Genomic DNA, 26,735 nt, shown 5'->3' with positions numbered 1-26,735 from the left:
CATTATCCACAAAGAATTCATTCCACCTGGCCAAATGTTCAATGGTGAGTTTTATCTTGAAGTTTTGAAGTGACTGATAGCAAGAATTCGCCATGTACAGCATGAATATCGTGATACAGGCAGCTGGTCACTTTTGCACGATAATGCACCATCTCATCGTTCGAACATTGTGAGACAGTTTTTGAGCAAAAACCAAGTTTGTGTGTTGGATCCGTATTCACCTGATTTAGCACCCTGTGACTTCTTTCTCTTCCCCCGACTTCATTTGCCATGAAAGGAAAGCGATATGACACCATTGAAAATGTTCAAGCGGCACTAACCATGACTCTCAACAGTATCCAAAAAACCGATATAAAAAACTCATTCAACGAATTAATTGACCATGCCAAGCTCTGTATCGAAGATGAGGGAGAGTATATTGATTGTAATAAATTATTTGAATAATTATAATTGGCCTGTGTTTTATTTTCAATCAAAAGTTCGGTTTCTTTTTGAATAGAAGGTGTAATAGTCTTAGATATCAACTTGGGGCAATTCCATGGAGGGCAGAATTGGAAGGCCAGGATATCATTGGTGCATGGGAAATTGTGAAGGAATATTTGTTGGCAGCAGTAGTAAGCTGTATTCCACGAGAAGAAGAGGGTGCAATTCGGTGTAAAATCCGAAGATAATCCTAGGGAATTTTTTAGCTATGTGGCCAGTAGGAGGAGAAATGATTGTGGAAGAATGACATTCTGGGATAAAAATGGGAATAGAGTGACTGGTGGAGGACATAGTGGAGTTGTTCAATAAACATTTTATTGGAGTATTTCATTCTGGAGAAGTAAGTTTTAATATTATACTAGAGGGATAGGGCTGGTTTCGAGGTGCAAGAGGGGAGTGTGTTCCAAATACTTGAGTATCCTGGATGTCGGTAAAGCCGTGGGACTGGATGGTATTTCGCCACGGGTTTTGAGAGAATGTACTAAAGAACTGACAGCTCTGTTGACCTGGTTTTTCAATGAAAGTCTGGCTATGGGATAGGTACCCAAGGAATGGAAGGAAGATAGTGCCATTGCATAAGGGTGGTAGCAGACTGGATGTGTCTAGCTACAGGCCAATATGTGTTTTATCACTAGTTGTAGAGATCTTGGAGAAATTAGTGAGTGACCATATACAGCGTTGGGAAGATGAGGGTAATGTTATCTGTGATGGTCAACATGGATTTATTAAGGAGTGCTCTTGCTTTAGTAATATGTTACCTTTTATAATAAAGTGACAAGAGCAGTTGATGAGGGAATGGCATATACTGCCATTTTTTTTGGATTTTGAAAAGGCATTTGACAGGGTGCCCCATGATAAGCTGATATTTAAGTTGCAGCACATGGGTTTAGATGTCAGGTTAGTCAACTGGATTCAGGATTGGCTGTCTGATTGGTATCAGAGAGTTGTGTATGGTGGAGCAGTATCAAGAAGGCAGAAGGTTACAAGTGGGGTCCCATAGGGCTCAGTAAATGGACCTGTATTGTTTAACCTTTATATCAATGACATTGTCATTGGATTGCAAGTGGATATTCAGTTGTTTGCAGATGTTGTGAAGCTGGGAAGGGTTATTAGTAATAGTGCAGATGTAGCAGGCCCTGCAAGAGGATTTGAATCAACTAGACAGATGGGCAAATGAATGGGGGCATCGGTTTAATGCAGCAAAATGTAAAGTCTTGAAGTTTGGGATACATCGATGGGAGGCTGCATACTCAATTGGAGGAGCTGTACTAGAGGAAGTAGGATAGACGAGATCTGGGGGTGATAATTGATAGAAAACTGAAATTCAGGGAACATATTTCAAAGGTGGTGAAGGTAACCCAGAGGATTGCTGCAATAATGAGAAGGACGCAGACCTGCAGAGATAAGAGTTATCATTCCATTGTATAAGACCCTGATCAGACCACATTTAGACTGTTGTTCTCAAATTTGGTCCCCAGGATTTGAAGCAAATAAATTAACTGTGGAAAGGGTACAGAGGTGGATAACAAAGATGGTTTCAGGACTGTGCAAGGTTAGTTATGAGGATCGGCTGAGGGAATGTGGACTGCAGAGTTTGGTAGATAGAAGGAGAGGTGATATGATTGGGACTTTTAAACTGTTGAGAGGTAGTTATAAGGTTGATACTGGGGAGTTCTTTCGCTTGGTGGAACAGTGGGAAGGAGCATTGACAAGGGGCCATCCCTGGAAGTTGCAAAAGGAAGTCGTGAGCAAGAGGACGAGAAGTGGTTTTGAGCCATGGAATGCATTGCCTGATAGGGGTAAGAGCAAGAACAGTCAGGGAGTGGTATATTAGACTTTGTGTTTCCTAGAAAGGCCCTCCTGCGATGAGTCTTTTGACTTCTTGGAAGTCTGAATAGTAATAATAATGTATTCTACTTTGGTAGAATCCATGCCTAAGCAAATTAATGAACTTATTAGGAACAGAGGAACACGTAAATTATTAGGTGAAGGTGGAGTTTAATTTTTCTGCTTATTTTCTTTAAAATGTAAATGTTCAGATTAATTTGTTCACTACTAATAGTATTTCAAGCATTTGGTTTAGACAGAAATTTCAGTAAATGTTAGATTGCAGTATAGCTCATTCTTTCCTCGAACAATTTGACATACTTTTTGAAGAAACTCCAACTGAGAAATGATAAAAATATTAATTCTTGCATAAGGAAAATATTTGTTTAATACGTAGAGAACTTTTGTTCATAACCATTGTCATTGCATATTAGCGGCCTAGTTGGCCGAATGGTTATTATACCCATTCTGCAGCCAACAGGTCGTGGGTTCGAATCCCGCTGTGAGTATGGATATTTGTGATTGTCTTTAGGTGGGAAATGAATTTCATCATCTGGCATGAGACAACCACACTCATTGGAGGCCTGATGTAACTTAAAGTTCCATGTTGGTCTGTAGAGCAGGGTTTCCAGACTATTCAAGAAAAAAAATAAAAATAAACTTGCCCCACCCACAGTACTAATGTACTGAGTTTACTAATACTCTTTCATGGGTGGTGGGAAGGGGGCATGAAAAGAGAGAAAGAATCACATTTGAAATCAAAGTGTTTGAGAAAATATGATAAATGCAGGAAAGTAACTTATCTATAACTATTAGAATTCATATTAATAAATTTTTAAGTAATTAATTCATTTTAATGAATTATAATTACTATTCATTGCTGTGTCTATACAGCTGAAAAGGATCTATATTTATGTTTTGTAGAACAGGAAAAGGCATGTGGCAAGCTGCCAAGAAAAAAAAAAGTTCAAATTGCTAGTTATATGGCATGGACAGAAGATTATATCAAGAGAATTGAAGGCGATACAGGAAGATGATTTGATGTAAAATCAGATGTAATGAGAGCACACACAATCTCGGCGGCTATGCATTAACCATATGGAATCACATTATTAAAGAAAGTGGCATGTGGCATTAAACCTGCTATGAAAACAACTGCTAATGTTTGTCTCGGTTCTTTACTTTATGCAGATGTTATGCTCTTAAATGAATCCAGGAAAAGGCTACATAATTATTTTACTAAATTGAATAACTGCAGAAACAAATTTGACATGAACATCATTCACTAAAAAGACCAGGCCTATGAGAATAGGCAGGAATATGATAGATTCCTGCTGCTTTTTCAAGAGAACCTATACATGCAAAATATTTCGGTTATATAGGAACAATAATTCATGAAGATAGCAAATTAAATATAGAAATCTACAAAAGTATAAGTAAAACTGTTATGGTGTGGGGAAAGTCAGCTGAATAAATTTGTTTGAAATAAGAGAGGAATTAATAACACTGAACTAGCTATATACAAGACAGTTTTTCAAAACCAATTTTAATTTATGGATCTGAGATCTGGGTTAGAAAACAAACAGTTAATCATGGACTAGAGACTACAGATGTGGTGAGAAGAATTACAGCAGTGAACAGATATCAGTGGCAAAATCATATTTAAATTGGAGGTATTAGGAAGGAACTTGGCAGTGTTAGTAGTGTATGAGCAGAGCTGATCCCAGGTGGTAAGGTTGCTTAAACAGAATTGGAAAGCAGCAAAAGTTAGCAAAACAGTGTTAAGATTTTACAGGAAAACCAAGATCTGGGTAATGATGCAGTTAGAAGTGCCTAAGACAACCAAAATATACGATCTGACAATTTGGAGCTCTGACAGATATTGACTAATTTGAAGAAAAAATTTCATGGGAGTTCAGTAAGTATGTATGCCTTTTTGTATAGTACTCTCAGGAATATCTGGCGACAAATTATGTGCACATGAGTAGTTATACAATTCAGAAAAAAACAGTTAAAGTAAAGCATTTCTAGATATTCCCAATACAGTAAAATACTTTGAATAGAACAAGTTATATATAAGCCTCTCTAATCCCTAACTGTGATTCACTTATGCATTTATTATGACTTTAAAGGAACCAAAATCACTGCTAATAATCATTGTCATGTGTATTTGTTATATGGTTAAATGACTGGAGATAAGCAAATCTGTGTAACCATAATATGCACGATAAAGTGATTCATGTGGGCATAGCATGAATCTTGTATGTGTTGATGGAGTACTAATTATGTAAAACAAACTATATTGATTGTACTTCTTTTATATAACTGTTAGTGAAATTCATATGAATCGAATTTTTCATGGCTTGTTAATTCTTTCTTCTCTCTCTCTCTCTTTGGTTTGAGAATTTATTTCTAAGAAATTCAAAAAAAACCTAAGGCTGATCCTTTTGTTGTTTTTTGAAAACCACCTACAGTAAAATGATAGAATAAAAAATCAGAAAACTTATGAGAAAACGATGCAAGATTGGATGTGAAAAAATAATATGTGAAATGTTACAATAGAGAATTGTTTATTCTATGATAAATAAACCTCTTTAAAAATAAAAAAAACAATTTTAAATAAGTAAGAAAGTTAATAGACAGAAACAGTTGTGTATTCTTTATACATATTTTAAATGTTTGGTTTCACTGTGTATTGGCTGGGTGAGGAAGATATGAATGGTACATGAAACCCTCCATTTAACTTCGCATCAGCATTCAACAGCTTATAAAAATGTTTTCTTTTGTTTGTATTTGATGATCATTCAGTATGCTGTGATCATAAAATTACAATCCATAGATTTATACAGAACTGATTGTAGTAATGCCAATTTTAAAAATTAGTGCTTTTAATTATTTGAAATATTATGTAGTTATTTTTGTGAAAGGTTTGTATGAAAAGATAGTGTTTTGAGTTTAAAAGCAAAAATTTTACATGAATTCTATTCCAAAAAATTGAATTTAGCATCCCATAAATATTGATTAATCTGTAGTAATAAACCCTTCCAATGTATAACTTATGCTTGTACGTGTGTTGAGGCTTATATAACTTATGCTATATGCAGACCACCTTGGAATATGTTAATATTTATAATTGTAGGCTGTACAGTCCCTGGACACCTTATTTTCCAATAGAGTGAATATTCTTAATTTATATTTAATGCTTTGTAGTGTGCTTGTTTCACAGCTCATAATGTTGGTAGAATCCATGCCTAAGCAAATTAATGAACTTAATTTGTTTAACTCATTAAGATTATGTGCAATAAGATATAGTTTAGTTAATACACTTAACTAGCTGTATATACAAAACAGTGTTCAAGCCCAGTTTAACTTATGGATCTGAGAGCTGGGTTAGAATTGAAACATTTGATCGAAGACTAGTGACCACAGATATGAGAGTCGATAAAAATTAAAGGATTGAACAGATAGCATCAGTGGCAGAATCATGTTAAAAAATTAACTGATTACAAAAGAACTTGACATTGATAGTATTCAGGAATGTCTGAGAGCTAAGCTAATCACAGGTAGTATGGTCACTTAAACAGAATGGGAGAGGAACAATTAGCAAATGGGGTGTTCAATGGCAGGTAAAAGACATTGAGGAAGATCAAGTTAGATTAATGCAGTTAAAAGTGCCTTAGAAGACAAATATAATATCTGACAGTATTGGAGTCCAGCAGATAACAATAATTTGGAAGAAAATTGTTTATAGGAAGTTAGTAATAATGTAAAAAGAAATTTGATGATGAATGGTGTTTGTTTATTTTTTTATTTTATTTTATTTTTAGAATGGAAAACCATTGTTATATGCTGGATGCGGTGATAATAAAGTATATTGCTGGGATCTGGAAACTGGAACTTTAAAGGTCAGACATATTTTGCTAGGTTTTCCTCCCTTCAAGAAATTTCATAATGTTCATGCTTTTCATTAAATTAATTTTTTGATCTGTTAGTTGACTCTGGAAGGCCACAAGGACTACATTCATTGTTTAACATTGACTAGTACTGGACTGGAATGCCTTAGTGGAAGTGAAGATGGTTCTGTTAGGATTTGGGGTATGTTCAGTATATTATTTTAAAAATATAAAAAAAGATTAAAGAACACTCTTTATATATATATATATATATATATATATATATATATATATATATATATATATATATATATATATATAAGAAAAACCACTAATTATAGAAAGTACTAATTAATATTGAAAATATTTTGATTAATATAATTTATATAATGGATTTGACGAAGTAAGTAAAATGCTAGGAATTTATCTGCAAAAAATTATATAATTTTAATAAGAATGAAGAAAATACATCTACTGTTTAATGTGTTTCTGTTAAGTTATTATGATTTGGCAGTAGTATGAGGTCCAGAATTAACCAAATCTTAATTTGTATTTTTACATCACGTGTATTATAAAGGTATAAAAGTGTTTGAGATTGATTTTATGCCGGCCTGGTTGGCCAAGTAGTTAGCGTATCCACTCTCCAGCCACAACTGCGGGTTCGAATCCCACCGTGGACATGGATGTTTGTGATTGTCTATGAAAATACTAGTGGTAGAGGTCGTAGATGGTGTTGGTGTAGATGATGAAGGTAGTTGCAGATGGTGGAGTGGTTAGAGTAAGTTCCCTCCCTCGGTGAGTCTTTGGACTCCCTGGAGAGGTTATGTAATAATAATAACTATTAGCAGGGCTCCAAAAATATAACTGAAATCTACTAGCCACAAAAAAATTTTACTCCCCCAATATATCAGGCTACCTTATATAAATAGTGTTATAGGTGATATTTTAAAAAACTAAAAGTTATGATTGACAACAAATACATTATTTAATTCTCTCTACACATTACATGTAATTATACATACAGAAATATCCTTTCCTTTAACATAGATTTAAAATGTACGTCATATCACAACTCATTTTGTGTTTTCTTTCATTTATTGTTAAAAATGAAGGCTGAACTTACATTAATTATCCGTAAACAATAATTTCAGTAGAAAAGACATAACAAAACTCACGAAAACAAGAAAGTGGGTATTAATGAGCTGAAATTCCTATGGTTTGTTGTATCCATATTTTAAAATTAATTTTACATAGTTTTAAACAGGAATTAATTTAAAAAATAAAGTAGGTAGCAATCACTGTAGAGCCAGACTAGCTTCTCATGATGTATTTGGTCACATGATCTAGTCACAGACTTGTCTTTGCAAGATAATTGTATTTTTTAAATAACATTATTTAAAAGCCTTTTCATTATGCAGAATGTTCAGGTATTTGATTACATCTAAGTTAAATGAATATTGAACTCCCACAGTTCATAGAACCGGGGGTCTGACAGATTGCCAAGAATAGTCAATTCATGTTGAAGGGAAGAAAGATATAAAGGATGTATGAATTGGTCACCAACACACAAAATCACTTGCTTTTATATGTAAAATTTTCCAACTGTTATACAAGCAAAATAGTTACCACTTTAAAAACTACAATGTTCATAAAAGAAAAGTTAATTTTCTGATGTGTAATCCCACAAGACGGATTGATTACCCTGTTATCAGAATGGATTCTCCTTCTGACATTCACACAAGTATCGAAGGGTCTCGCATCTGTGGGCCTACAGTACATTGATTCGATTATAAAATTTATTTATTAGAAATGATGACTGAATTTAAACATTTTCATATCATGAATATGTTTCAAGTATATCTTGCAAGTAAAATGCCATGGTGATAATACATAATGGTGACTGATTTTTCCTCCTGTTATTTATATTAAAAATCTGTCAGCTGCACTATATATGTTATATCTCTGTGAAGAGATAGTTTTACACTGAGTGTTAAGTAATTACATAAGGGTTCATTCTGATTGATGCAATGACTTTTAACTCTTTCTTTTGGAATCCTGAAAATTACTGACTTAAAACCAAATAAAAAATATATGCATTTAATGAAACAAAAACACTTATATACATTATAACTAAAAATAAATAACTACAAACTAATTAGATCCAAGCTCTTTAAAAATAAGTCTACACTTTAGAGATTCTCATATCTTAAAAGAATAAAATCATTCACTCCCTGACTCATTCCATTACTGGGCTTGTTGAACATATACTTAATCATGTTTATAGACTGAATATTTTTGTTTTTCACAACAAATTTCTTCAAACAACAATTGTTCATTAGAGTCAGTTTCTTTGTTTGCCTCTTCTGAAAGCCTCAGACTACTTCTTCACTTTCATGGGATCCTTTTAAATTCCTTATTTAGCATACAATTTTTCCAGTCATCTTCCTGTTTGATTGGAGTATAAATATTCTTACCTCTCGCAGTTCAATATGATGCACAAATTACCAATTTTTGTACCAGAAAAAGATAGTTTCTTCTGTTTCATAAATAACATATCTAAAGTAGAGTTCTTCATGTTAAGCCACTTATAAAGTTTCAGATTTCATCAATTCCATTGCTTTTTTTCCCATAGAATAATAAATAGATCCACCATCCTGAAGACAGAAGGCAAAACTTTTCATTCAGCCTTTCCTCAAACACCGAATTAAAACGGCAACTCAAATGTCTTATTTTATTTACTAAACACTTGTTGACAGTCTCAACTCTTCCAGTTTAAAGATTCATAGTGCTACGATTCCTTTTCGGAATCTTCTATTGATATTCTCCTGACTGTCACATTTTCTTAAAAACTTTCTAAAAACAACATTCTCTGGTTGCCTTTCTCAAATTTCCATTCTCTCTACTTGTTTTCCTCATTACTTGGATAACAAACACACTTTCTCTCTCACTCTCTCTGTTAGCTCTCAATCATCCATTAATTTCCTCAGTGAGCATGTGTACTTTATGTAAATAGTAAGCAAGAAGTTATGTAGTAATGACTGAGACATTGTCTTCATTAGTGTAAAGAGAATGCCTTCACAATGAACAAAAGATGTCTCGACACATAACAAATATGAATTCAATAAAAATGACTGAAATTAGTATAACTATCAAAATATAGTAAGTACATCAAATCTTAAATTCTTGACATTTCATTTTAACAGTAATAATATCAATAACAGGCACATTGCAAGTGCCAATCATGTGTTAAAACCAAAACTAATAATCTACTAATATACATTATATACATTATAATTGTACAATTGTGAAAAGATTCATAATTGTAAATTATGATTATTTTTCCACTCCCTTCATTACTGAAACAAAAACTGAAAGTATGACACTGGAGCAAGCATGGAGTAAGAAGAACATTGTATAGAACTGCTGTGACATAAATGAGGAGAGGGTGAGGACTTGATAATGGATATTTGTAGTCTTTCTTTTGGAAAGAAAAATATTTAAAAGTTATCAGTTACATTATGGCAAAGACGACAGGGACAGCTGTTGGGAAAAGAAGATATGGTTGGTTGAGTTTTTAATGACTCTTTATTTTTTCATAATCTTTCATATAGAAAGAAAAATAAAGTCCTGACCCTTAAACGAGATAAAAGAACGGATGAAAGTGAAGAATACTGGTTTACATCATGACTTTTAGTTTCACTTGTTTTTGTGACTCTTTAAAAGGGAACATTAATGTTTCAATTAAGGATTTCAGATCCAGAAGTTATTTTCAGAGAGCTAGAAATAAAATTATTTTAATTCATTGGAATGAGATGGTACTTTCAAATTAAAAAAAAAAAAAAGTGTAAATTAGGTGGAAAAAATTTTTTTTTTCTTTTGAATGCATTCAGAACAAAGCTGAAATTTAACTCACCACTTGTCTCTGATAACTTGCCAGTGGCAAGTAGTAAATGGATTTCTGGAAACCTCACTATCAGAATCTTACCACATGATTTACTTTTGAGATGTGCTTTGAAGTACAACTCTTCTATAGAAGTCTTTTGCTCTTCCTGATCAGAATTCTTATGCTTAATATAAATTCGGGATATGATAAGTATGATTATAACTTTTAGATTCTTGGATTTTAAAATTAAATTGCACTAAAAGCATAATTATGATTTATGATTATGAAGATAGGCATGTTCTGCATTGCATGGTTCAAAAGGACTGGACAGAGGGACAAAATTCCGGATGATTGGAGTAGAGCTCTCATATAGTACCCATATACAAAAAAGGAAAATAAAAGTCAATGTGAGAATTACAGAGGTATTTCTATACTGAGTGTTCCTGATAAGATTTATGCCAATATACTTGAGAAATGGTTGAGAAGGATTGTGGAAGGGAAACTTGGTGAAGAACAAGCTGGATTCAGGGCAAATAGAGGCTGTCAGTATCAGATTTTCACTTTACAATACATAGTTGAGAAATCATGGGAATATAAAAAAGATCTGTATTTAAGTTTTGTAGATCTGGAAAATGCATATGACAAGGTGCCAGGAGAGAAACTATTCCAAACGCTACAGTTATATGGTGTCGATGGGGCATTATATCAAGCAATACTTAGTCTCTATTTGAGTTGTAAGTCAGCAGTTAGAATTGAAGGAAGTACAAGAAGGTGGTTTAACGTTAAATCTGGTGTTAGACAAGGATGTACATTATCCCCTTTGTTATTCATTATCTAAATGGATTACATTATGAAGGAAAATGGTATTAAACCTGATATAAAAATTGGAGATATTAATCTCAGCTCTTTGCTTTATGCAGAAGATGTTATACTTCTAAAAAATCCACTACACGTCTGCAAGATTCCTTGACTAAATTGAATAACTGTTGTAATAGATATGGTAGGAAGGTCAGAAATAGCAAAGAGAATGAAAATAGGCAGAAGTATTGAAAATATCAATTGCATTGCATTGTAAATGGAGAACCTATAGAACAAGTACTTAGGCACGATTTTTAGTTAAGATGGGAAATTAAATATGGAAATAGACAACAGAATGAACAAAGCTGGTATGGTAGGATGTCAAATGAATAAATTTATATGGAATAAGAGAGAAATTAGTCAAAACATTAAATTAATTGTATACAAGAGAGTGTTGAAACCAATTTTAACTTACTAATGTAGAAGTGGAAGAATTTTTTGAGGCTCTAGAGAAAGCTACTGACACAATGAAAAAGGAAAAGTCTGCTATTTAGATCCTTGTTGGGGATCTAAATAGCAGAGTAGGAAGTGATTGTCAGACATAGAAAAATATTTTGGAAAAATTTGGAGAAAAGAGCAAAGCTAATAATAATGGCAAATGCCTGTTTGATTTCTTCTCAGGACATTGTTTGGTTATTACTAACACCATGTTCCAACATAAAAATGTGCACAAATTCACATGGAGAGAAGAGGCAAGGAATAAGTAAATGTTAGAATAAGAAAACATCACTATCAACTATGTTATTGTTGATAGTGATATTTTCTCCCTGGTGCAAGACAACAGTGTGTACAGAGAATTTGAAATTGGAAGTGATCACTATTTTGTCTTGAGCAGGATAAAATTGAATTTCATATTGAAAAGAATAACATGTAAGAAAGCTTTAAAGCAAATAAAAGTTGAGCAGCTCTCAGATGTGAACTGTAGACTAAAATACACAAAGATTATTGAAGAAAAAATGAAAGCGTTTGAGAACAGGAACCAAACCTAGGAGATTCAGTGGCAAACCTTGAAGAAAACCCAGATTGATTCAGTCAGAGAGGCATGTGGTGAGGTTGTCTGCAAGGCTAGAAAAATCAGAACTCCGTGGTGGACACAGGAAGTAAAAGAGGCAGTGAAGGAAAAGAAGAGAGCATATCAAAAGTCCTGGCAAATAAGTCAGCTTGTGCTCTTAGAGAATACACAGAAAAATGTAAGAAAGCTAAACACTGTGTAAAACTAGCTAAACAAAAGTCATGGGATGACTTTGGCAAGAACATAGAAAATAAATATCAAGAAGGTGGTAAGATATTCTGGAGGTTGTTGAAGAAGCTTGGAAATGGAGGAAAAAGTGCTGTAAAAGGAGTTAGAGATGATAAAGGTGACATGAAAACGGAAGAAAAAGATATCCTTGTAGTATGGAGTAATTACTTTGAAAAACTGCTAAATGAAACAAGCAGTGATGACAGCACATTGGTAAAAAAACACTGAAATGGCATGCAGTCAGGAATACATATCCATACTTGAAGTAGAAAAAGCCATCAAAGGCTTGAGATGTGAAAGGCAACAGGAGGAGATGATATTCGACCAGAAATGCTGAAGTATGGTGGTATAAATGTCTTACAGTGGCTGCACCACATAGTTCAGAAGGTGTGGACAGAGGAACGAATTCCCGATGATTGGAGTAGAGCTCTCATAGTACCCATATATATTTAAAAAGGGAAATAAAACTGAATGTGAGAATTGAGGTATTTCCCTACTGAGTGTTCCTGCTAAGATTTATGCTAGTATACTTGAGAAACTGTTGAGAAGAATTGTTGAAGAAAAGCTTGGTGAAGAACAAGCTGGATTCAGGCCAAATAGAGGCTGTCAGGATCAGATCTTCACTTTACAATAAATAGTCGAGAAATCATGGGAATATAACAAAGATCTATATTTAAGTTTTGTCGATCTGGAAAAGGCATATGACAAGGTGCCAAGAGAGAAGCTATTCAATACACTACAGTTATATGGTGTCAATGGGGCATTATATCAAGCAATACTTCGTCTGTATTTGAGTTGTAAGTCGGCAGTTAGAATTGAAGGAAGTACAGGAAGATGGTTTAATGTTAAATCTGGTGTGAAACAAGGATGTACATTATCACCTCTGTTATTCATTATCTATATGGATCACATTATGAAGGAAAGTGGTATTAAACATGATATCAGAATTGGAGATGTTAATGTCAGCTCTTTGCTTTATGCGGACGATGTTATACTTCTAAATAAATCCGCTACAAGTTTGCAAGAGTCCCTGACTAAATTGAATAACTGTTGTAATAGATATGGCGTAAAGGTCAGCATTAAAAAAAAAAAAGACAAAGACAATGAAAATAGGTAGAACTGTTGAAAATGTCAATTGTGTTGTGAACGGGGAACCTGTGAAACAAGTAAAACATTTAAGCTACTTAGGCATGATTTTTACTGAAGATTGTAAATTAAATATGGAAATAGGCAGCAGAATCAACGAAGCTGGTATGGTAGGCAGTCAATTGAATAAATTCATATGGAATAAGAGAGAAATTAGTCGGAACCCTAAATTAGCTGTATACATGACAGTGTTCAAACCAGTTTTAACTTATGGATCTGAGAGCTGGGTCAGAAGTAAAACACTTGACCAAAGACTAGAGACCGCAGATATGAGAGTCCTGAGAAAGGTTAGAGTCTTGAACAGACGGCCTCAATGGCAATATCATATTAAAAACGAGAATATTAGGAAAAACCTTGACATTTTCAGCATCCAGGAATGTGTTAGCAGAGCTAATCTCAGGTGGTATGGTCACTTAACCAGAATGGACGAGCAAAGATTAGCAAAACAAGTGTTCTCTGCCAGGTTGGCAAGAAAAAGACCAATATATATATATATATATATATATGAATTAATACGTGCCTTGGAATATAAGATCTTATATTAGAAATATAAGATCTGATAATGTTGGAGTCTTGTCAGGTAACAGAATGATTTGAAGAAAATTGTAGATAGGAAGTTATTAATGATGTAAATTTTTCATGTAGTATTATCATATCCTGTACATCCCTTGAGGGTATATGGCAGAAATTTGATGATGTCGACCAATAAAAGCCCGTTTCTTTTCAAAACTGCTAGAGGTCATAAAGTTTACTTTATGAATATGATTGGGGAATTAAAATGTCAGGTATCGTGCAAACATACAAATGTAAACAAGCTTTGCAAACTGTCCCTCTTTTTTTTTTTTTGGAAATACTGTAGAAACAACCTAATTAATTCTGAAGTCACCATAGTAATTAGATTGTCTTAGCTATTAAAAAAACTTACTTGATCAAAAAAAGCCCCAGACAAATCCATTGAAAAGCTTCTCTTACTCTTTTCTGTAAAGAACTCACTTTACATGATACGCTGGTCATAAGTTGGGTTCATTATGTCTTGATCCACATTGTTCTTAGCTGATTTATGGGGTGAAATCAACATGCTAAACATTCATATAACCTCACTTTCATCTCTAAAACCAGTTAATGAAGAACTTCCCGACTTTAAAATAAGAATTTAAAAAAGAAATTTTCTTTAGAGATAAGACGGTAATCATTAATAACTCACTGTCATTTAACCAAGATGAAAAGCAAAGTTTAAAAAAAAAAAAAAAGTTTTATTTTGCCATCACTCCTAATTATATCCCAAAAACTGACTTTTTATGCAGTAACTGTAACCTTCCACAGAACACTATAAATCATGTTAATTCAAAGCTGCAGTAGTTCTTACCTACCAAGATGCAACATTACTAATTCTGAAAGGGAAGCTGTCTACAATTGAGGAAATTGTAGACAGTGACATTGTTATGCTCGAGGCAGATAAAGGCAGTGTAATAGTTATTATGAATATAGCAGACTGTATATCAAAAATATCTTTTCTTCTTTTAGGAGGATCGTGAAGTGACCATATCTCCCTTGCAGTGTGCAAACCTGGTATACTGAATTAAAATGGGAACTCGGAAGTGTGTGGCATATTTTTGTGACAGAATTGACAGCATAAACTCAACTACTTACCTTTTGTTCAACCATCATGCAAGATTGCTTAAAAACCACATCAAGAACTCTGCACATTTTGTTCAAAAACTAATATATCTATCTCACCATTGTTGGATATCCTTGCAAGTCTGGATGTAGTCTCCCCCCCCCCCCCCAAAGTGTTACATTACATGAAGTTTTGATCCTTATTGAGGACCAGATAGCAAGACTTCAAGCACTGCCTTTAGTTTAATTCCTTCAAGTGGAATATGATTGCTTCTATAAACAACTTTTTGGTCTCACCATCGGAGGTCTCTTATCCCCCCCCCCCCCCACACACACACATACATGCTGCAGACTTGTTTATCGATCACTTTGAAAAAATTAAGCTTTCTTTCATTAGCCAACCCAAATCATTCTATCTGGTAGAGATACGTTGATGACATTTCTGATCTAAATAACTTTTTAATTCTGCTCATCTCATTCCACCCACAAATTCAGTTCACCTTGAAATTGGAGAATGAAGGCAAGTTACCATTTCTTGATGTCCTGATCTCAAGAACATCTGGGAACAGATTCTCATTAAACATTTACTTAAAACCCACCCACACACACAATCTTTATTCTTCATCTCGTCACCATCACAAGTAATGGGCATCATTCACACTTTTTTTAAAAAAAAATTGCAATTTCTATTTAAAAGATGGGGACAGACATAAAAATGTCTGTCCCCATGCATACCACCGGTTGGGAACCGATGATCTAGAGTAGGAGTGAGAAAACTGCGGCTCCCAAAACTACTCTTTGCAGCTCCCGAGACAATATTGGTTTTCATTGCCATTTTTTCTAAACTTTTATATTAATAATCTATAGTAGTATAGTGTGTACCAACATTAGAATATTTTATTTTGTAAATGCTTTAAAGATAAGTAAAAAAACATATATTTTGAAACTTTACATATTTAGCTTTTAAATGGTACCAACCAAAAGGGTTGTTAACGTGGTTTTTATTATCATATTTGGTTGGTAAAAAGTGTTTAGACATTTTATGTCCTGTGTTGCTCCCGCCAATATTAGTTCCAAAAGTGACTACTATGATCACTGCATTACCCACTGCCTCCGTTGCCTGGACTCTGCGTCATCACTCTTCATGCAAAACACACAAGTTACGTGCTTGTGGTGGTAGTGGAACATAACTAGTAAATTTTAGTGTAGATAAGTACTTTTCTGGTTAATAAATAATTAAGATTGATTTTAGTGAAAGTTATAAAACTCTTGTTTAAAATGACTGAGCAACAGAAGATTATAAAATGGAAATACAAACAAGAAATGAGAGTGTTTAACCAACAATGGGAGGACGATTTTGCTTTTACTTTTAAGGGTGAAAGGGCTCTGTGTCTTATCTGTCATACAACCATCAGCCACTTTAAAGCCAGTAATGTAACAAAATAACCTATTTTTCCCTCTGTCAACAAAGTGATTTGGCTACTGAAGCTAGTTTTGTTATAGTTTGGAATATTGCTCGAAGTAAAGTGCCTTATAGTCGTGGAGAATTTGTAAAAAAGAATATTAGTGATGTGATTGCAATTCTTGCTCTAGAGAACTCAAAACTTAAACAGGCAATAGATCAAATTCCTATCTCCTGCTGCACTGCTGAGAGACGTATTTCTGAAATATTTTCTGCGGCTCTTGAACATTCAAAAATGTATTATATGTGGCTCTTATTACCGAAGAACTTGCCCAACCCTGATCTAGAGTGTTGAATTACTTTCAAACTTTTCCCAACTGATGTTAGAAATTTATAGTTAAAGTTGTTTATTGGTGATAAGTTGAGGAGCCAGACACCTGCATTATCATGATGTCCTCTGCTATCTGGAAGAAAATTAATGAATAATCTGTTCAGTGGTGGATTGTACAGTTGCAGAAGACATTCTTTGTCCTAATGCTATTCCTAGGCATATCTTGGAATTTTTTTTTTATTGTTGATGATGGCTTCACAAGCCTCTTGAACTTCCTTCAGAGAAAGATATGGCATTGTATGATAGTTGAGCTCCATACCTGTCAGTTTTATGGTCAGAATCAATTGCATGGTTAGACAATTTAGCTTTCCATAAATTAGATATTTGATGTGACTATTATGCTCTTGTCTAATTAGCACTGTCATGTGAAACAAATTCTGCATTCTCCTTTGTAGTTTAACTGTAGGAGGGGATCTTTTTCTAAGGAAGAACTGAAGAAGTTTCTCTGTTTTAAGAAAGGTGGCTCTGAGCTTGTGCTTTCAAAGTACCCTTCCTGTTTTGTTTTGTTTTTCCAAAATCCCTTTCTTGTAAGGAATGGTTATAGCAAAATTAGTGTTTATTTTGGATCAGCTATGCAGGATTTTGTTAACAAGCATGTTCATTATATACATTATTGAAGAAAGTCTTCTTATGTTGGCCTAGAGGTCCTTGTTATGGGCTTGCTTATTGAAGCTGACAGACAGCAGAATATAGGAGTACATCTTTAAAATGAACTTCTACATTGACAAAGCAGGTAAAACTATTCTTATTGAGAATATGAAAATTAGGTCTCTCCAACCATGTTATTGATGCTGATCACAAAACTAACTGGCAAGGAACCCAATTACAGTAGACGCTGACTATAGCAAATCCCTAGAACCAGAGAAATAGTTTGTTATAGTGCGAGGTTCACAGTTGGAATTTAGGAAAAAATAGTGACCCTCCCTCCCCTATTAACTCTATTATTTGGAAATATAACAAAGAAATTCACAGGAAATCTGACATTGATGACAGAACACAAGTGATCGACAGGTACCAGGCAAAGAATGCCAAGCATTTGTGAAAAAGCACAAATTCAAGCAATAATGGGAGACATCTAGAAGAGCATAAAGTTATAAAAATGAAAATACCAAATGAAATTTTAAATTTCAAAGTGTTATTATCTTAAATTAATGTCACTTATCTGAAATTTAATAATAAACTTTATTATGTGCAGTTTTTACTGTTAAAATCTGAAATTCAAAATAATCTGAAAACTTTGGCAATCATTCAAGTTTATAATTGGTCACCTCCAGTTACAAAGAGGGAGAGGACACACAAGTGATGAACATTATTCTGCATTAGTCAGGCTTAAGGGGGAACAGGGAGAGTTATTGTCATAGCTGGTCTGAACAAGTTGCTTCCTAATTGGACAGAAACTCAGTCGTAGACAGCTGGCATGAATTGATACCAATTTTTTAGAACTGTAAATTAAAGAAGTATGACACAATATATACACACAGTACAGACAATCCACGACTTATGATAGGGTTCCATTCCAATGATCCTGTTGCAAATCACTATATTGTATAATATACAAACCATGAGTAGGATGACTACCATTTTTTACTCATGCCAATGCAGAACAACAATTTTCGGACAAAAAAAAAAAGAAAAAATCAACCCCCCCTTTTATGTCGATTCCATTTTGTTCTCATTTTAGCCTAGTGGCTATGCGTTTCGCAACCATATGCCTGGGGAAGGAGTGTCCTAGGTTCAATTCCCGTCGGTGATGTGAGGAGCTGAAGGATCTTCCTCAGCCATAGCCAAGTTAGTCAGTCTTGGGCGTGGACAGCAGGGTTTTTTCCACAGTTTATTCTGGGGTTTTTCATCCCGCAATGCAGGCAAACTGGCCTTGAGAACTCAACACTACAGGCCATAGGATACACCGGGGCATAAGGCTGATCACCTTATCCTGTAAACGGAGTGAGGTCCAATGATCGATGGACCCTCGACACTGCAAGGTAAAAGAGGGTATAAGGAAGATGATGATTTTTTCAGGTGATACATATCTTTTGAATATGAAATTTCATCGAATAACTCATTGTCTGACATCTCTCTTTCATCAGAATATTTTCTTGCAAAAATTTACATCTCATTTTTTCATTCAACCATACTTTTTAATATAACCCATTTGAGGTGCTTCTGTTCATTGAACTGCTTTCTCCATAGTTCCAAATATAACATGTAGTTGGTGTAGAAGTTTACAAATCATTTAACATCGTTCCTTTCATATACCACTATTTCTTAGTTTTATTTAGTGAAGAATTTAAGGTTGCTAGAACAAATTTGCAAGAAATTATTTCCTTGTATTTAAAGATCAAATTGTTAATTAGCTGTTTTATTAGCAATGTGAGTGAAAAACATTAGGTGATGATATTGTCCTTTTGAATTGATATTGTCACCAACAAGTGATGACTTAATTAAAGTAGCAAATAATATTTGTATGAGAAATATCGTAATTATAAGCACTGCTTTTGATGCATGCTGGTGAACTGACAAGCATATGAATAGTGTTGCAATTTCTCATGAGATTCAAAAAAAAAAAAAAAGTAACTAACATCTTAATAATGGGACAGTGTCAGTTGGTCACCCTAACTATAAGGATATGTTACCAGTTAATATGCCTGAATGCTAAAATATGTAGTCTGCTTTATTATATTTTTAACTCATTTTACTCTTTGTTTATAATGAAATGTACAAATTATAAAATTACTGTACTGTAATAAGTAATGAAACATAAGTGTATCATGCATGCAAAATGGAAGTTTTGCAAATTAAATGGCTACACTATACTATCCAACACATGGTGTGATTTAGTCATTGTCATTAGGTAAAGTGTATTTCATTTTCCTCAATACCAAGATGTATCATTAAATTCAAATAATTTGCTTTATTTAAATTTCTGAAATGGTTTACTGTTTGATCCTAACTCTATCTACATGATATACTGTTCCAAGCTGTTGTCTCTAATGGTGTAATAGAAGAACAAACCTGATAGCCATAACACAGATAGGATTGACCACCTCTTAGAGCATTTATTGGGTTTCAAAGAAGCCAAGTTAATTGGCTGCAACAAACCATTGAGCCTAATACACACAGTGGGAAAATGGACTGGATTAAACTCTCTTTGGTCCATCCTCAAGTCTAGCACTATGCATGATGTGGAACAATAAAGTCAAACAGACTCGAAATGATATGAATGAATTCTCTTGAAGGAATTGCACAAGATTTGTGGAATCACATTTAGGAGGTAAGATGTACACAACATGCAAGATGTAGGAGGCCCAACATCTTATTAAGGTGGGTGCCATGGCTGTTTGTTCCTCACATTATATGGTGGTGTCCATTGACTTCTTTCTAAGCAGTGTGTATGTATTAATATCTGATTTTTTTTTTTTTTTTTTTTTTTTTTTAGATACAAGAAAAGGTGGCACTGCTGTGCAAGTTATAGAACCATATAAACATGAGGTAAACAAACTCATCCTGGCATTTAAAATGTATATTTCATAATAAGTTTTTTTTTTTTTTTTTCCCAACTAATTCACTCATGGGCTTGCTACATAATTTTCAAATTTTACAAGTTACAGTTTTAGATTATTCAAAGCGCTGGATTTTTTAATAACATCGAAAGAAAGCAAAAAATTAGCAGTTACTGTTGGCCATATAATTACTTATCATTTATCTAGTAGAATCAGAATTAAATATCATATTTAATTGTAATATTTAAAATGGTATGAATTTTACTATAAATAAATTTCCAAATATTATTTTTAAGACATCTTTTCGGTCTTTTTCTTTCTAAATATGGGAGGAAAAAAATTACTGGTACTTAGTTCTGGAATCCAAATGTGATTTTTGTCACTCCAAGTTTCTGATAGAAAAGTGGTGGTATTACACAAGCTGATGAAACTTATCTCTGGTGATGCCAAGGACCAGAAAGGGTTGGCATTTCCTGGTATAGATATTACACCTTGTTCTTCCTATGTTAGTTCATTTGTAAAAAAATTTCCTACATCCTTCTGATTGTCAGTCTGCAATGACTCCATCCTCTTGCTACAGAGGACGGGGGTCACTGCAGACTGACTGGACTTTCTTTTCAATGAAAGTTTGTGTGCTTCGCATAGTGATGCACAATGTCAGTTTCATCAGCAATTTCATATTTAGTTGTAAACATGCTAATCATGCAGAACGTTTTATTGCTGGCTTACAAAGTATAATGTACTTTACAAGAAATTATATTTTTCTTTCAATCCTTTACCAAAGCACAAAGTTTGTGCATGAAGTATCTTCATGACTTGTCAACTTGTATATAGAGGCTGTTGAATTCACAGCCTATTTTGAGGTCTCTTCAATTGGAGCTATACCTAGAAAGATACCAAAGTTAAATCATAGAAGATGTCATATCTTTTCTATATACAAGTAGTAAAATGGAGTATCACCATATTTTAAATATTCTGGATCAAAGATAATTGTAAAAAATTTTATCACTGGATTACAAAATATATTGCTGGCATCCTTGTATCTTCAATCCCCTTTTAAGGCCAGAGTAGTATATCAACAGGAATATGCAAGTGACCCATAAAGCTAGGAGCAATAATGTGGTTACAACATCACATTCAATAAATGCAGTGTTGAAGAGAACACTATCCTGCAGGAATAAAGAATTTATTCCTCCAGTTTATGGTGTTTTGATGAGCCACATATGCATTAGGGGTGTTTAAGGGTCAAAGCTGTATAACTGAGAGGAGACCTCCACATAGCTGTTAAGGGAATGCAGAGAACCGACCAGGGCGTCTGACCTAATGCCAATCCTCACCTTCTCGTAGTGCACCCTGTTGGGTATCTAGCTGGAAACTGAACGAACGAGGATGGGCTGGCAATTTGGGATTTAGCCAACCAAATTGTATTCTTATTGGCTTAAACCAATATAGAAAATGATGGTACAACATGACAAAATTTCATGCCGGCTGGGGCTTCGCCAGGTTAAACAAGGCCCCCATTGTTTTCGGCAGGGAACCAGGGCAAACAGCGAAAAGTCAGCTACTGGAACAAATCGGAAAACACTTCCCAACTCAACATCACCAGAGTTAAAGATCAGTACTATCAACATAAGAAGCCTGAATGGCAAAGAAATGGAGCTAGCTGAGGAATTAGATAAGTACCAGATCGACATAATAGGAGTGACTGAAACAAAAAAGACAAAAACCGGTGAGATCTGTCTGAGCAATAAATACAAAATGTTATATTCAGGAAATGACAATCAAGGAAAAGAAGGAGTAGCCATAGTATTCAACACAAAATACGAGGCTAATCTTCTTGAATGGCAGGCAGCGATGTCGGCTAATATCAGAATGGGGGAATTGGACAATGAGACTTATTTGTGCCTATGCTCCCACAGAAGGTTCTACTAAGGTAGAAGTGGAGGAATTTTTTCATGCTTTAGAGAAAGCAATTGACAATGAAAAGGGAAAAGTTGGTCCTTGTTGGGGATCTAAATAGCAGAGTAGGAAATGATTGTCAGACATTCAAAAATATTTTGGGAAAATTTGGAGAAAAGAGCAAAGCCAATAATAATGGCAAATACCTTCTGGATTTCTGCTCAGGACATGGATTGATTATTACTAACACCATGTTCCAACATAAAAATGTGCACAAATTCACATGGAGAGAAGAGTCAAGGAATAAGAAAAGTCTCATTGACTATGTTATTTTTCATAGTGATGTATGTATGTTTTCTCCCTGGTGCAGCACACCAGAGTGTACAGAGGATTTGAAATGGGAAGCGATCACTATTTAGTCTTGAGCAGGATAAAATTGAATTTCGTATTGAAAAGAATGACATGTAAGAAAGTTTTAAAGAGAATAAAAGTCGAGCAGCTCTCAGATGTGAATTGTAGGCTAAAATACACAAAGATTATTGAAGAAAAAATGAAAGAGTTTGAGAACAGGAACCAAACCGTGGAGATTCAGTGGCAAGCCTTGAAGAAAACCCTGATTGATTCTGCCAGAGAGGCATGTGGTGAGGTTGTCTGCAAGGATAAAATCAGTACTCCCTGGTGGACACAGGAAGTTAAAGAGGCAGTGAAGGAAAAGAAGAAAGCATATCAAAAGTTCCTGGCAAATAAGTCACCTTGTACTCTTAGAGAATACAGAGAGAAATGTAAGAAAGCTAAACACTGTGTAAAACTAGCTAAACAAAAGTCATGGGAGGAGTTTGGCAAGAACATAGAAAATAAATATCAAGAAGGTGGTAAGATATTCTGGAGGTTGTTAAAGAAGCTTAGAAATGGAGGAAAGAGTGCTGTAAAAGGAGTTAGAGATGATCAAAGTTACATGAAAACAGGAGAAAAAGGTATCCTTGAAGTATGGGGGTAATTACTTCAAAAAATTGCTGAATGAAACAAGCAGTGAGAGCACAGTGGTAAAATACACTCAACAGGCATGTAGTCAGGAATACATATCCATACTTGAAGTAGAAAAAGCCATCAAAGGCTTGAAATGTGGAAAGGCAGCAGGAGTAGATGATATTCGACCAGAAATGCTGAAATATGGTGGTATAAAATTCTTACAGTGGCTGCACTGCATAGTTCAGAAAGCCTGGACAGAGGGACGAATTCCTGATGATTGGAGTAGAGCTCTCATAGTACCCATATATAAAAAAGGAAATAAAACTGAATGTGAGAATTACAGAGGTATTTCCCTACCGAGTGTTCCTGGCAAGATCTATGCAAGTATACTTGAGAAACGGTTGAGAAGAATTGTGAAAGAAGAGCTGGGTGAAGAACAAGCTGGATTCACGCCAAATAGAGGCTGTCAGGATCAGATATTCAGTTTATAACAAACAGTTGAGAAAGCATGGGAATATAACAAAGACATGTATTTAAGTTTTGTCGATTTGGAAAAGGCATATGACAAGGTGCAAAGAGTGAAGCTATTCAATACGCTACAGTTATGTGGTGTCAATGGGGCATTATATCAAGCAATACTTAGTCTGTATTTGAGTTGTAAGTTAGTAGTTAGAATTGAAGGAAGTACAGGAAGATGGTTTAATGTTAAATCTGGTGTGAGACAAGGATGTACATTATCCCCTCTGTTATTCATTATCTATATGGATCACATTATGAAGGAAAGTGGTATTAAACATGATATCAGAATTGGAGATGTTAATGTCAGGTCTTTGCTTTATGCGGACAATGTTATACTTCTAAATTAATCCGCTACAAGTTTGCAAGAGTCCCTGACTAAATTGAAAAACTGTTGTAATAGATATGGTATGAAGGTCAACATTAAAAAGACAAAGACAATGTAAATAGGTAGAATTCTTGAAAATGTCAATTGTGTTGTGAATGGGGAACCTGTGGAACAAGTAAAACATTTAAGCTACTTAGGCATGATTTTTACTGAAGATGATTATTATTATTATTATTATTCAGGCCTCCATGGAGTCAAAAGACTCTTTGTGGGAGGTCCTTCCTAAGAACATAAAGTCTGTCAAGATTCATCGAGGGGAGGTCCCCCTTAAGAAACACAGTCTATCATACCACTCCTTGAACTCATTGACCGTTCTCGCTCTCACCACTCCATCAGGCTATGCATTCCACGGTTCAACCACCCTCCACGCAAAGAAACCACTCCTCACCCTCTTGCTCACAGTTTCCTTTCGTAACTTCTAGGGTTGGCCTCTTGTCCTCACTCCTTCCCGCTGTTCAACCAAGCGAAAGAACTCCCCAGTGTCAACCCTGTAACCACCTTTCAACAGTTTAAAAGTCTCAATCCTATCACCTCTCCTTCTTCTATCCAACAAACTCTGCAATCCACATTCCCTCAGCCGATCCTCATAACTATCCTTGTACAGTCCTAAAACCATCTTTGTATCCTTTCCACAGTTAATTTATCCCCTTCAAATCCTGGGGACCAAATCTGAGAACAATAGTCTAATCAGACCCTGATTAGACTATTGTTCTAAGTGGTCTGATCAGGGTCTTATACAATGGAATGATAACTCTTTTATCTCTGCAGGTCAGTGTCCTTCTCATAATTGCAGCAATCCTCTGTGTTACCTTCACCACCTTTGCAATATGTCCCCTAAGTTTCTGGTTTCTATCAGTTATCAACCCCAGATCTCTTGTCTCTCCTACTTCCTCCAGTATAACTCCTCCCATTGAGAATGCAGCATCCCATCGATGTTTCCCAAACCTCAACTCCTTACATTTTGCTGCATTAAACTGAAACCCCCATTCATTTGCCTATTTATCTAGCTTATTCAAATTCTCTTGCAGGGCTACCACATCTGCACTATTACTAATAAGATTCCCAGCTTCGCATCATCTGCAAACAACTGAATATCCCCTTGCAATCCACTGGCAGTGTCATTGATATAAAGGTTAAACAATATAGGTCCTAGTACTGAGCCCTGTGGGACCCCACTTGTAACCCTCTGTCTCCTTGAAACTGCTCCACCATACACAACTCTCGGATATCTATCAGACAGCCAATCCTGAATCCAGTTGACCAATCTGACATCCAGACCCATGTGCTGCAACTTAAATATCAGCTTATCATGTGGCATCCCGTCAAATGCCTTTGGTAATGTTAGATTCTGATTATGTAGAGATTAGAGTAATTATTATTTGGTTCAGAATCCAACATGATCTTCCATCACATAAGCTAAACTTGTAATTATTTAATGGAAATCACTTGTTTATAATTTAATATTCATATAACTACCTTTAACTTTATTTGATATTTAATTATTTAATCAAGGATATATGTATTAATAGTGATAAGACTGTATTTATATATTATTAAGTTTATTTTATTTATTGCTATATTAATATAAGAATTTGTATTTGATAATTTAACTGCACATTAATTGAAATATAAATATTCTTTATTTATTCCTATTTGTAGAAGTTTAGCGTTATGCAATACCTCAATTTCATTATATTTTGTTTGGTTGTCATGGAGACGTATGTAAGTGAGCGAGCACGTTTTTGGAACACCACGTTAGGAGAAGGTTTATTGAAAAGAGATTTAGAAAGAAATCACGAGAATAATTTAGGCGGGAAGAACGGATATATAAGCGATGAACACTGAAATTATGGAGAAATTAAGAGAGAGAGAGAAAGGAGAGGATTGGTATTAGGTTGGAATCGGAGCATTCGGGAATCACAGTGCGATAATAGCGAGTCGGCAAGTCACTCAAGCAGCTGAATAAAGTCTACTAGTCAAGAGGCAGTTAGCTAATAAGTTGTAGAATAACAATTATAGCTACGGAAGACAGCTGAGTGACTACTAAATAGACTAGCAATACTTGAGTTGAGATTTAATTTCAGGGCCGACCTGTCAAGGACACACAGAATCTTGAAATAAAGCACGGAGTTACTAGAATAGTAGAGGCTGTAAAATTGAAGTTTACCGTTAGCTGTGTTTAGAATTATAGTGCCTAAAGAATTAATTGAATGCCGGAAGAATGAACAACTGCACATATAAAACCTAAAGTTAAGGAATTATTGTGTTACCTTATTTCATGAGTGATCAGTAGTACTTCATGCAACAACGTTTGTTTATATGTATTGTGACCGATGATTAATTCAGTTATTGCTTAAAAGAATTATTTTAATGAGTGCCGTTTAATGTTTAAGGTGTTTACAGTTATAAAAAGTGTTTGTGTATAAGTTGATGAAGAAAGAAGATTGTCGGTAAGATTATTCCAACCATTAATATTCCTATACAGAGAAGTGTGTGAGTTTCATCCTAGAATTTCCTTATGTTAACAGTAACTGTTGCGAAGATTAGCTGAAGTGTAAATTTAAAAGTGTTTGCTTGTAAAGAGGTGTTACTGCGATTTTATTATATTTGGATCTTAAGGAACTGTGAGAAGACTGTATTAGAGATAACAGATTTACCATTGTCTGAGTTTGTATGACTGAATTTATCTGAGGAGTTAAAATGTTTGTGATATCTTAATTACT

At 34.5% G+C, this 26,735-nt stretch overlaps 1 protein-coding gene across 5 annotated transcripts in view; it reads left to right on the top strand.

Annotated features, from left to right (window-relative positions):
• Positions 1–26,735, top strand: part of thoc6 (THO complex subunit 6) — a 264,436-nt gene that overhangs the window by 193,671 nt on the left and 44,030 nt on the right. For all 5 annotated transcript variants that reach the window (XM_090391702.1, XM_090391706.1, XM_090391703.1 and 2 more), the window contains exons 7-9: positions 6,138–6,215; positions 6,303–6,405; positions 20,177–20,229. In XM_090391702.1, coding sequence (XP_090247828.1) covers positions 6,138–6,215; positions 6,303–6,405; positions 20,177–20,229 — 234 coding nt within the window. The remainder of the gene's footprint in view (positions 1–6,137; positions 6,216–6,302; positions 6,406–20,176; positions 20,230–26,735) is intronic.

Source organism: Typopeltis vanoorti, chromosome 4, assembly GCF_054136105.1.
Source record: "Typopeltis vanoorti isolate ZY-2024b chromosome 4, IOZ_Tvanoo_1.0, whole genome shotgun sequence".
NCBI classification, from domain to species: Eukaryota; Metazoa; Arthropoda; class Arachnida; order Uropygi; family Thelyphonidae; genus Typopeltis; species Typopeltis vanoorti.
Note: the sequence above shows the minus strand (reverse complement) of the source record. Positions and strands in the feature narration are given on the sequence as shown.